Genomic DNA, 11,614 nt, shown 5'->3' with positions numbered 1-11,614 from the left:
TTTGCTCCCATAGTGTTTGCTCCAGTCCCATATGACACGTCTATCGTAGACCAGACTCACGCTTTATCCTGTCCAGCCTCAGTCATAGGGACTGAATCCGAAAGGGCTTTTGGGGAGTAAAACAATACAAGGCAGAATCTGGTCTGTGGGACAAGTTACAGCTACCACAGCTGGGAAGAAGATGTGAATAATCAACTCAAGTGTTCGTTCCTCAGGGCCCATAGTGGAGGGGGATGGGGGCAGGCATGGGAGGTAAAGATCTGTGTTAGGATGAAAAGTGACAGGAGAGACGGCGCTGCTGAGAACCACAGAGCAGCTGTCCCAAAGAGCAGTTATGCTGCACCCATGAGTTGATCTTTTGGCTCAGGGCACCTCACACACCCTGTTTTTCCAGCAAGCAAAGAGACACACAATACATCTGGGCTCAGGCAAGAACAGGAAGGTGTTTATTCAGGTGTGATGCTCACAGTGCGAGCACTGCATTCATTTTACATAAGAAAAGTGAGACAAGGAGCAGAATAAAGAAAACAATGTAAAAAATCAGAATCCAACCGGGGGTGAATGTATCTGAGGTTTGGTTTTGGATCATGCCTCCCCAGCAGTCAGTCTGGCGCTGATCCCTAGCGTGACGTGTATGGGAAATGTCTCTGAGGTAGCAAGAGGCAGGGGTGTTTATGTATTCCGCTTTGGAGGTGGTTTGGGATACACATTTCCTGGTGATCCCTGACCTTTTTTTTTATCAGCCCCATCAACTGGGACTATGGGTATAAAAGCAGAATCTCTGCCAACATTATCCACCATTTCCTGATGGGTCAAGAGTGCAAGCGGGCATCTCCCCAGTGGGGCTGCACTCTTCAGTTGAGCTTCCCAGGCCTCCTCCTGCACCCAAACCATGGGAGCAGCAATCCAGATCTGCTGAGAGGCACAGAGGGGAACCCAGTGACAGCAGCAGAATTTCCTTGTGAACGGCAGAGGGCAGGTCTTGTCTAATGGGATCTGAGAGAGAGTTTGGAAGAAAGGGCACCATTGGTAACCCCAGTAGAGCTTTGCACAGAGGGGGGTTTGGTGTCTCATTGGAGAAGCCTGAGCAGGTTCTTCAGGGCATCAAGTTCTTTTTCCTGGTCCGATCACAGTCCAGCCCTGATATAGACAAAGCTGGCCAAGATCGCCATGGCCAGCACCGAGTAGCTGACTTTCACGCTGCTGGCCCCGCTGATGTTGCACAAGAAAGAACTGCAGCAGGAAACAGAGGTGGCTAGTATTCCTATGTTTATCCCAACGCTGGGGCAAATTGAAGCACACCCCTTGGAGATGCTCTGCCCGGAATGTCCGCCTGAACCAGAAACACAAACAAGAGAAAGAGACTCAAGATTAAAATGTTTCCCAGAGTTCGGACAGGAGCTCCTTAGCTCTGCAAAGGAGATAACACTGGTCTACAATTTTTGAGAAGTCGTCTGCTTCAGAGATAAAATGTGCTATTTATTATGTATTTTGATGTGCTGAATTCAAATATGACAATTAAAACAACTGATTGGCTACTGTTTCTAAGATATTTAAGTTTTTACATTTTATGTCTATGTATATTGTGTAGATAGTAGAGTTTTAATCATAAATTGTAAACCTAGGTCTTTTCATGTGTTTATGGTTGCTTTACATGATAATATTTCACATGTCCTGTTTATGTAACACTTTAAAAATCAGCAAAAGGGTTATATAAATAAAATTTATTATGAAACAAAAGGCAAAAAACTATTCTGTACATAGTTTAGTCCTATTCAGTGTCTACTCGGCGCTTCTTGGCTTGTCTCTTGTATTCATTAAATGGAGCATCTCTTGTCACTGTCCAGCAATAGTCTGCAAGCATTGATGGGCTCCATTTGCCCTGATAGCGTTTCTCCATTGTTGCAATGTCCTGGTGAAATCGCTCACCGTGCTCGTCGCTCACTGCTCCGCAGTTCGGTGGAAAAAAATCTAGATGAGAGTGCAAAAAATGTATCTTTAGTGACATGTTGCAACCAAGGCTTTTGTATGCCTTGAGGAGATTTTCCACCAACAACCTGTAGTTGTCTGCCTTGTTGTTTCCGAGAAAATTTATTGCCACTAACTGGAAGGCTTTCCATGCCGTCTTTTCCTTGCCACGCAGTGCATGGTCAAATGCATCATCTCGAAGAAGTTCACGAATCTGAGGACCAACAAAGACACCTTCCTTTATCTTAGCTTCACTTAACCTTGGAAATTTTCCACGGAGGTACTTGAAAGCTGCTTGTGTTTTGTTAATGGCCTTGACAAAGTTCTTCATCAGACCCAGCCTGATGTGTAAGGGTGGTAACAAAATCTTCCTTGATTCAACAAGTGGTGGATGCTGAACACTTTTCCTCCCAGGCTCCAATGACTGTCGGAGTGGCCAATCTTTCTTGATGTAGTGGGAATCTCTTGCACGACTATCCCATTCGCAGAGAAAACAGCAGTACTTTGTGTATCCAGTCTGCAGACCAAGCAAGAGAGCAACAACCTTCAAATCGCCACAAAGCTGCCACTGATGTTGGTCATAGTTTATGCACCTCAAAAGTTGTTTCATGTTGTCATAGGTTTCCTTCATATGGACTGCATGACCAACTGGAATTGATGGCAAAACATTGCCATTATGCAGTAAAACAGCTTTAAGACTCGTCTTCGATGAATCAATGAACAGTCTCCACTCATCTGGATCGTGAACGATGTTGAGAGCTGCCATCACACCATCGATGTTGTTGCAGGCTACAAGATCACCTTCCATGAAGAAGAATGGGACAAGATCCTTTTGACGGTCACGGAACATGGAAACCCTAACATCACCTGCCAGGAGATTCCACTGCTGTAGTCTGGAGCCCAACAGCTCTGCCTTACTCTTGGGTAGCTCCAAATCCCTGACAAGGTCATTCAGTTCACCTTGTGTTATGAGGTGTGGTTCAGAGGAGGAGGATGGGAGAAAATGTGGGTCCTGTGACATTGATGGTTCAGGACCAGAAGTTTCATCCTCTTCCTCTTCCTCGTCTGACTCAAGTGAGAATGATTCTGGTGCATCAGGAACCGGCAGTCCTTCTCCGTGGGGTACTGGGCGTATAGCTGATGGAATGTTTGGATAATGCACAGTCCACTTTTTCTTCTTTGACACACCATTCCCGACTGGAGGCACCATGCAGAAGTAACAATTGCTGGTATGATCTGTTGGCTCTCTCCAAATCATTGGCACTGCAAAAGGCATAGATTTCCTTTTCCTGTTCAACCACTGGCCAAGATTTGTTGCACAAGTGTTGCAGCATATGTGTGGGGCCCACCTCTTGTCCTGCTCTCCAATTTTGCAGCCAAAATAAAGGTGATAGGCTTTCTTAACCATAGTGGTTATACTGCACTTTTGTGATGCAAAAGTCACTTCCCCACAAACATAGCAGAAGTTATCTGCACTGTTCACACACGTACGAGGCATCTCTGCTCACTTTGGCTAAACAGAAATGTGTCCCTTTGCAAAATCAAACACTGACAAATAAGAGAGCATGACACTGTATGATTTCTAGAGCTGATATAGGGCAATTTGTTCAGCAGAGTGATGTAAGCTTCGTTATGATTGCATCATCCATGACTTCTAGGAATAACATGATGCAATTCATATCATGTATGACGCAATACCAGCTTCAGATTGCATCATTCATTGTTTTGCCTAAAAAGCAAGTACTGTCCAAACCCAGTCATAGATTTATTCATAGATCCAGTCAAAGATGTATTTTAGTCATTTCTGGTTTAAATTGAGATCCCTTCCCTTTATCACTCACTTATCCTCCGCCATTCCCAAGTCAAGGGTCGTATATACTGACCCAATAGCATATCTTGAAAACTAGAGCCAATCAACAATTTTAAGCATCATTTTCGTTCTCAGTGACCCAGAATTAGTAAAGTTTGACTACATTTATTTCAGAAGCATTTTGGCTGTAGAGCAGTTATAATTATATTTGTACGGATGTAGCTAAGCAATCCTGAGAGGAGGAGGCCATTTCTCAGCAGTTAATAGCCTCCCAGCCTTCGCTCTGCCAGTGAATGCCCAGCCATTAGAATCTGTTAGTCTTTAAGGTGCCACCAGACTCCTTGTTGTTTCAGCGATTAGAAGTCATTACTGCTATTATATACCATGAAAACAGCACTAGTCTCTTCCTAGCAGTTACAGACCCATATGTAACCATTTGGGAACATCCCCTTCAGATTCCTGGCCAGGACGTGGGAACAGCCAAACAACCCTGAGAATCCATTCCAGATTGTCACACTCTGCCCACTGCATGCTGGGACGGGGCTTTGGGAGTTCAGGGGGGGCTGCGGGGATGCAGCACAGAGGTGACTAGTCCTGTCTCCTGCTATTGAGCCTCAGAGCTTTAAAGAGCTGGTCGTAGTCAGGTCACAGCACAGCTCATTAAGCAGCAGACACCAATATACCCAAAAAGGCTTCAACCCGGCCTCCTATTGTGCCGGCACAACCAGCCAGGCACTGGGATTGGAGTGTGCAAATTCTGTCACTTGCACATGCCAATAGTGGAACCTTGCACCAGCAGATGAGATGTTTGATGCTTAAACCATCGCATGGCTTCCCCAGGCACGAAAGGAGGCCAGACTGGGAAGCAAGGCCCATAATGTCAGTTATGCAGGGCAGTTACAACGGCCTGTAATCCAACTGGCCTCGTCCCCTGGGTGATATCCCTGCACTACTCAATAGGCTGGCACTACTTTTGTTAACTGAACCACATCGCAAGTAATATCAGTGCGCCTGCCCATGAACTGCCTACTTACAGTCTGTCAAAATGCAGAGGTTGGCAACGACATTTACACTTGCAGTATAATTGCTGCTGGGTGCAATCGGACACATGCGGGAGACGTCCTCTCCCCTGCGGTCCAGGGACAAAGGCAGCCATCTTTCCCCCCCACCAAACCGGGGGGAAAGGGGCGTGGGCTCGATGCCACAAGAATGCAGCAGAGCAGAGGAGGCTGCTTCCCTGAGAACCACTGCTGAGAAGCAGAGGATCCACTGAGCCCTTTCTAACTGCTCACTCGCTGCGTTCAAGGCTGGCAGCCACTCGGGCAGGCAGCCTCCTTCCCTTTCACGCCCATGGCAGAGCCGCTGAGGAGCGGGTGGGAACTCAGTCCCAGCCCTCGCGCACCTCAGCAGTAGCAGCACCCACTGCTGGGGAGCGGCTGCAGGACTGGGCTATAAAGAGCCTCATTTCAGGACTTCAGCCAATGCTGGAGGGGTAGATACGGAGCCCCCCATGGCTTAGCGGAAGCCTGACATTGCCTGCCCTGCCCTCCTCTCAGTCACTCACTCGGCTGCAAACCTCACTACTGAGCACAGGCGCTCCCACCCCCTTAGCGCGTCCCAGCAAAGTTCTCCTGCCATTCGGTTTCAAGGAGTGATTCCCCAATTCCACATCAGCATTGTCCCATCCTTCCAGCAGACGGAGGAAGGAAAACCCAGTGATCTGGAACGGGAGCACCACGTCGTCTGGGAAAGCGCTAGGGAAAGACAACAGGCAGAACATGCCCAAACTTACCAATTCCTGCACCAAGATACGTGGTCACACAGTAGTTTTCACCACTTCGACATATAGTTGGTGCCAGACAACCCCAGTTGGAGGATGCATCCTTACAGGTGAAGCACACCAGTGAGTGAGCTGCAAAAGGAAAACACACCCCATGTTAGAGGCTTGCAGGAATATGTTATTTGTTCCTGGTCTACAATCCCCATCCCTGTTACCTACTGCTAGTGAGCATCAAAATGGACCATATCCTGACGTTCTCAGCCACTATTTCAGGCCAAACTCTCATTGAAGCCAGTGATAGTTTTTCCTGTGCATCGATTAAGGATTCAGGATTGGACCCACACACAGAGGGGGGTATTTTCAAAGGCAGAAATGGCAGCTGGGCACCCAACTGCTATTTATGCCTCTGAAAAGTTCCCCCAATGCCCTCCGTGATACCAATTTGTAAATACTTTCTCAGCACGTTCCTTTCCAAAACCATGTTACACACAGGATCATAAGGAAAAACCAGCATGGACTTCTCAAGAACAAATCATGCCAAACCAACCTAATTTCCTTCTTTGACAAGGTTACCAGCCGAGTGGATAAGGGGAAAGCAGTAGGCGTGATACATCTTGATTTTGACACAGTCCTATATGACATTCTCATAATGAAAGTAGAGAAAGGTGCTCTAGATGAATTTACTATAAGGCATGTGCACAAGTGGTTGAAAGACTGTTATCAATGATTCACTGTCAAACTGGGAAGGCAAATTTTGTGGGATCCCGCAGAGGCCAGTACTGGGTCCGGTATTGTCCAATATTCATTAATGATTTGGATAATGAAGAGGAGAGTATGCTTATTGCATTTGCAGATGATGCCAAGCTGGGAGGGGTTGCAAGCACTTTGAAGGGTAGGATTAGAATTCAAAACAACCTTGACAAATTCAAGAATTGGTCTGAAATCCACAAAGTGAAATTCAATGAACTTAAGTGCAACGTACTACAGTGCCGAAGGAAAAATCAAATGCACAGAAACAAAATGGGGAACAACTGGGTAGGTGGAAGCACTGCTGAAAAGGAGCTGGGGGTTATAGTGGATCACAAATTGAATATGAGTCAGCAATGTGATTCAGTTCCAAAAAAGGCTGACATCATTCTGGGGTGGATTAGCAGGACGATTGTATATAAGAGAGAGGAGGTAATTGTCCTGTTGTACTTGGCACTGGTAAGGCCTCAGATGCTGTACTCTGTTCAATTCTTGGCACCAAACGATGTGGACAAATTAGAGAGAGTCCAGAGGAGTGCAGCAAAAATGATAAAAGGTTTGAAAACCTGACCTGCAAGGAAACTTTTACAAAACTGGGCATGTTTAGGCTTGAGAAAAGAAGACTGAGGGGGGAGGGATCACAGGCTTCAAACATGTTAAGATCTGCTAAAAAGAAGACAGTGATCAATTGTTCTCCATATACCTATCTCATAGAACTGGAAGGGACCCTGAAAGGTCATCAAGTCCAGCCCCCTGCCTTCACTAGCAGGACCAAGTACTGATTTTGCCCCAGATCCCTAAGTGGTCCCCTCAAGGATTGAACTCACAACCCTGGGTTTAGCATCCGCTGAAAGTAGGTCAGGAAGTAATGGGCTTAAACTGCAGCAAGGGAGATTTAGGTTAGATATTAGGAAAAACTTTCTAACTACAAGGGTAGTTAAGCTCTAGAACAGGTTTCCAAGAGAGGTTGTGGAATCCCCATTATGGGAAGTTTTTAAGAAGAGATTATTCCTGTCAGGGATGGTCTATGTTTACTTGTTCCTGCTCCCATGCAGGGGGCTGGACTTGATGACCACTTGAGGTCTCATCCAGCCCGACATGTCTATGATTCTATGACACTGGCTAAGAGAGTGAACATTCCTCCCTCTACAGGGTGGTCCAAGTAATTTCAACAACTTCCTACTTATAGCTACAAGTGTTCTCCTTTAGTTTGAGTGATACAGGCCTACAGTTTGGGGCTCAAGACCCTCGATTCAGTCCCCTCTGATTACCATGTCTGTATTACGTAGTCACTGTTACATACAGAAGACGTGCCATCCCAGATCAGACCATATGTTCCAGTTGTTCAGCATCCTACCTTCTGCAGTGATCATTGCCTGATGCTTCATAGGAAGGCACAAAAATCACCAGTGCACCTGGGCTAATATGCATGGGGGAAACAACTCCTTCCTGGCTAGAACTGGTCCAATATTTTATAAGGACTAATTTGCAAAGAGACAGGTGCCAATGGATGGTGGGCGGCAATCAAGATATGAGCTCACACTGGCTCTGACAAATGAAGTGGGAATGACATGTTGTGTTATTTATAGATGGGTATCACATAGAAGACCAGAGAATTCATTCTGACTTGCCAAACAAGCTTGGTTATTATTATTACAGTGTCAGAAGCATGCGAAATGCTTTATAGAAACAAACAGAGAAGTACGGTGCATTTCCTAGAGAGTTTATAGTGCAAATTGGACAGGAAGTGATGCGTGAGGGTGACAAAGAGAAGGAGAGGATGGGTTAAGGAAGAACAAGATCTAAAGCATTAAGTTCATCCCAGGGCTTGATTTTGCCACCTTTATGTAACAATCCCTCCACCTCCATGGGTCACCAGCAGAGTTTGAACCCAGGCCTTTCAGCAACACAACACAGATGTTGTGCTTGACCACTGACAGGGAAGGAATAACTCCAACTAGAAGCAGTAGTGGGCTGTTATCCTCTGCGGCCTAGACACTAGAAGAGGATGCAATACGGATTTTACAAGCACATGCTCCAGTTACACTGGGGAGTGTCTTACTCACACGACTCCAGTGGGGCCAGGCGGGGAGTCAAGTGCTCTTTGTGACTGCTCATTGTTTTTTAAAGTTGACAGCTAGCCTAGCAAAGGTGGGGAGCAGAGAACCTCTTCTCCAGCTCTCCCAGCACAAGCACCTAGCAGTGGGCAGGGCACACTCCGATCTTGGCCTTGACTACAACACCCACTAACACCCCACAGTTCCAGTGAGAGCGGGGGCACGATTAGGCCACTGGCCCCACAGCATACATATCATAGGTGGTGAATACTGGGCTCTCCCCCACCAATCACCCTGATCGAGCCCATTGGGTCCCAAACTTTAACATCCTGTGAACCCCTTTTACTAAAATGTCAAGTCTTGCCAACCCCCTCCTAAAAATGAATATGTCCAGGGATTTTCTCCTTTACCTGAGTATAAACTATAAAAGCAGTGATCTTGGAAATATAAAAAGTGTTTTTATGACATGCTTATTACACACTATTTATTGTTAATTATTATTTATCATTACAGTATTTTTATTACATTATCAAAACGGTGACACTCTTCCAAGATCTCGCTTTCGTAGCTTGTATCACTTTGAATAAGCCTGTTATAAGACAAGGCTCCTATGTTTCATCAAGGAGTATCAGATGTGAAACAGCAGGAAGGTATTTAAGAAGCCAACTCAAAGCATTCCTCCTACACAAGCATTCAGGTCTTGAGCAGTCCAGGCAAACATTGCATGTTACAACAAAGCTTAAACTTGTTCTTCATCATCATTTTAAAAACAATACTAGCTGCCTATTTAATTTTAAAAACAGCAACAAATATCCACCTCCCTTTCCATTTCTTATGAGGAGTCTTGAAGTTTAAATCTCCTCAGTGTGATTGATATGCTTGCTTTGATATGCTTAGCTTTTGGAAGTCCAGGGGCTCCAGGCTGTGGGCCCCGTGCTGCCCGGGGTCCCTAGGGACAGCTCTGTCCACCATTAGGGAATTTTTTCCCAAGACCCCCTATAACATTTCACGAACCCCCAGGGGTTCACAAACCCCAGTTTGGGAACCACTGATCTAGCCCTACCCGCAAGCGGCTCCAGGACCCTCCAGGAAGCCAGCACCTTCTCTTCTACAGGAAGAGTTGGAGGAGTAAAATTATCCTCCATTAAGAATCAACCAGTGGCTCTTCCCACCGGAACTTACTGCTGTGACCCCCGTCCAATATTACTGGGATTCCACTGCAGCATTGTAAGAAGGCAGGGCCTGAGTCTGATCTCACTTGTGCCAATGCTCCACTGCCAGGGCCGGCTCCAGGCACCAGCAGAGGAAGCAGGTACCTGGAGCGGCACATGCTAAGGGGCGGCATTCCGTCCATTCTTGGGGCGGCACAGTCCGGGCGGGTTTTTCTTTTCTTTTTTTGCTTCGGGAGTTCGGACGGCAGTCTGAGCGGCTTTTTTTTTGTTTTTGCTTGGGGCGGCAAAAATGGTAGAGCCGGCCCTGTCCACTGCTCCAGCTTAATTGAATTCAGTGCAGTGACTCCTGATTTACTCCGCTGTATCTGGGATCAATCAGACCCTTATGTTTTTAGCTGATTACAGTAGAAGAACTTGCAAAATTTATGGTGGCAAGAAAGCAATGCTGAGAAGCCCTGATCGCCCTGAGTAAAAGAGCCTGGCTCAGAGGATAGCCGTATAAAAGATTTCTTTAAGAGATGACTAGACAGGTCTCTAGGGCTAGTCACCCCCCGCCCCTTAGCCCCCTCTAGGCCTCTCAAGACATGCTGCTGTTGGAAGGAGCTCAGATCCACAGAAGTTTGCTCCCTCTTGCATCCAGAGCACCAGGCATTGCTTTGCCCTACCAAGCGGCTGGCTGCAAAGGGAGGTTTGCAGAAGTGCCAGCTCCCACTTCAAGGTAGAATCTTTGCCAACGGCGCTGCAAAAATCCCCCCCGGCTCCCCCGTTTCTAGCTCCTTCCCTGGCTCCTTCCCTGGCACAGAGGAATCATTAGCAGCATCTCACCTTGCTCCACACACAGAACCACCACCAGCAGGGTGAGAAGAAAAGCCTTCATCTTCGGCCTGCCGTCCCAGCCTGGGCAGAAAGGCAGCTGCTTCTTGGGGGGCTGGTTATAAATGAGGATCTTGGTGTTTACCTGTGAAGGCAGCGCATGGAAAGACTGCGTGTTAGTGGGGAGGAGACAGGAGATTGATGGCTGGGCTGGGTGTGGAAAGTGCAGGGGAGTTTGCTTTGCTGACATGGGTTTTTTTCTTAGTTCAAGAGCAGCCAGAGGCAACAAGGCTCAGAGTCTTAACAGAATCCAGTGTTCCAGCAAATTTCATTGTGTTTGGTTTCATTTTCCCGCTGCAGTCTGGAGGGAGGAGGAAAAGCAGGACTAAAGCATTCCTGTGCCAAAAGCTTTTGCACAAGGAGATGGTTAATACACTGCATAAGCCAGACACCACGGTGGAAAATCCCTACTTTAGTGTCTAATCCGGTGATTCTTAACCTTTTCCATACCGGGTTCCAACAGCAAAGAGGGTGGGGACCCTGCTCCCTGCCTTCTAGGCGCAGAGAGAGGGAGGGGGGTCACCAGTGGAGCTGGCCAGGACAGAGAAGCTCCATCCTCTGAAAAAGTTCCAGTTGGCGATAAATCTGTCCCAAATCCGGATGAAAAATTAAAAACTCATGGGGGTGGCAAGGGGAAGGGACTGAAAAGTCGAACATGTTTCAGACTTTTAAAAACTTTTTTTTAAAACAAAACATGTTCCCAGAATGCCTGGGTAACCCGCTCTTCAGCACCCTGATCTCCCAGCACCCTAGGCTGTCTACCTCCCGGCCTGGCAGGCTGCTGGGCTGCCCTGGCTCCTTGATAGGTGACCAGACAGCAAATGTGAAAAATCGGGACGGGGGTGGGGGGTAATAGGAGCCTATATAAGAAAAAGACCCAAAAATCGGGACTGTCCCAATAAAATCAGGACATCTGGTCACCCTACTCCTTGATGCCTCCAGCTGCCCGACTCCCCATCGGCCCAGCTGGCTATCTGGGGAGTCATCTGTGAGGAGAGTCAGGCAGCCTGGCAATTCCCCAGGCAGCACATAGGGAGCCATCTAGCATGGGGCTCCAGGGAGGAGAGCAGCCCACCAGGTAGGGAGTCAGGTGAACCATGGAGCCAGCCAGCTGTCCAGTAAGTGGGGCGCCAGCTGCCTGGGGGACAGGGGAGCAGGCAGCCTGGGGAGATGGCTGCCTGGGGATTTGTGGAATCCCAGTTCCCAC

General features: G+C 47.3%; 1 protein-coding gene across 1 annotated transcript; it reads right to left on the bottom strand.

The window, feature by feature from the left end:
- Positions 1-1,127: 1,127 nt before the first annotated feature.
- LOC135874639 (lymphocyte antigen 6E-like) lies at positions 1,128-10,499 on the bottom strand. Its single transcript, XM_065399526.1, has 3 exons — positions 10,360-10,499; positions 5,571-5,690; positions 1,128-1,333 (listed from the first exon to the last, which is right to left on the bottom strand). The coding sequence occupies exons 1-3, from the start codon at positions 10,409-10,411 to the stop codon at positions 1,128-1,130; spliced, it is 378 nt and encodes a 125-aa protein (XP_065255598.1). The 5' UTR covers positions 10,412-10,499.
- Positions 10,500-11,614: the final 1,115 nt, after the last annotated feature.

This window comes from Emys orbicularis, chromosome 2, assembly GCF_028017835.1.
Source record: "Emys orbicularis isolate rEmyOrb1 chromosome 2, rEmyOrb1.hap1, whole genome shotgun sequence".
NCBI lineage: Eukaryota > Metazoa > Chordata > Testudines > Emydidae > Emys > Emys orbicularis.
The sequence above is the reverse complement of the archived record's forward strand: the minus strand, read 5'-3'. Positions and strand labels throughout refer to the sequence as shown.

Coding starts and splice junctions, on each gene's coding strand:
- LOC135874639 (XM_065399526.1), bottom strand. CDS start 10,411: ATGAAGGCTTTTCTTCTCACCCTGCTGGTGGTGGTTCTGTGTGTGGAG. Junction 5,691..10,359: donor GGTTCTGTGTGTGGAGCAAG/GTGAGATGCTGC, acceptor TTCCTTTTGCAG/CTCACTCACTGGTGTGCTTC. Junction 1,334..5,570: donor GTATCTTGGTGCAGGAATTG/GTAAGTTTGGGC, acceptor TTTCTGGTTCAG/GCGGACATTCCGGGCAGAGC.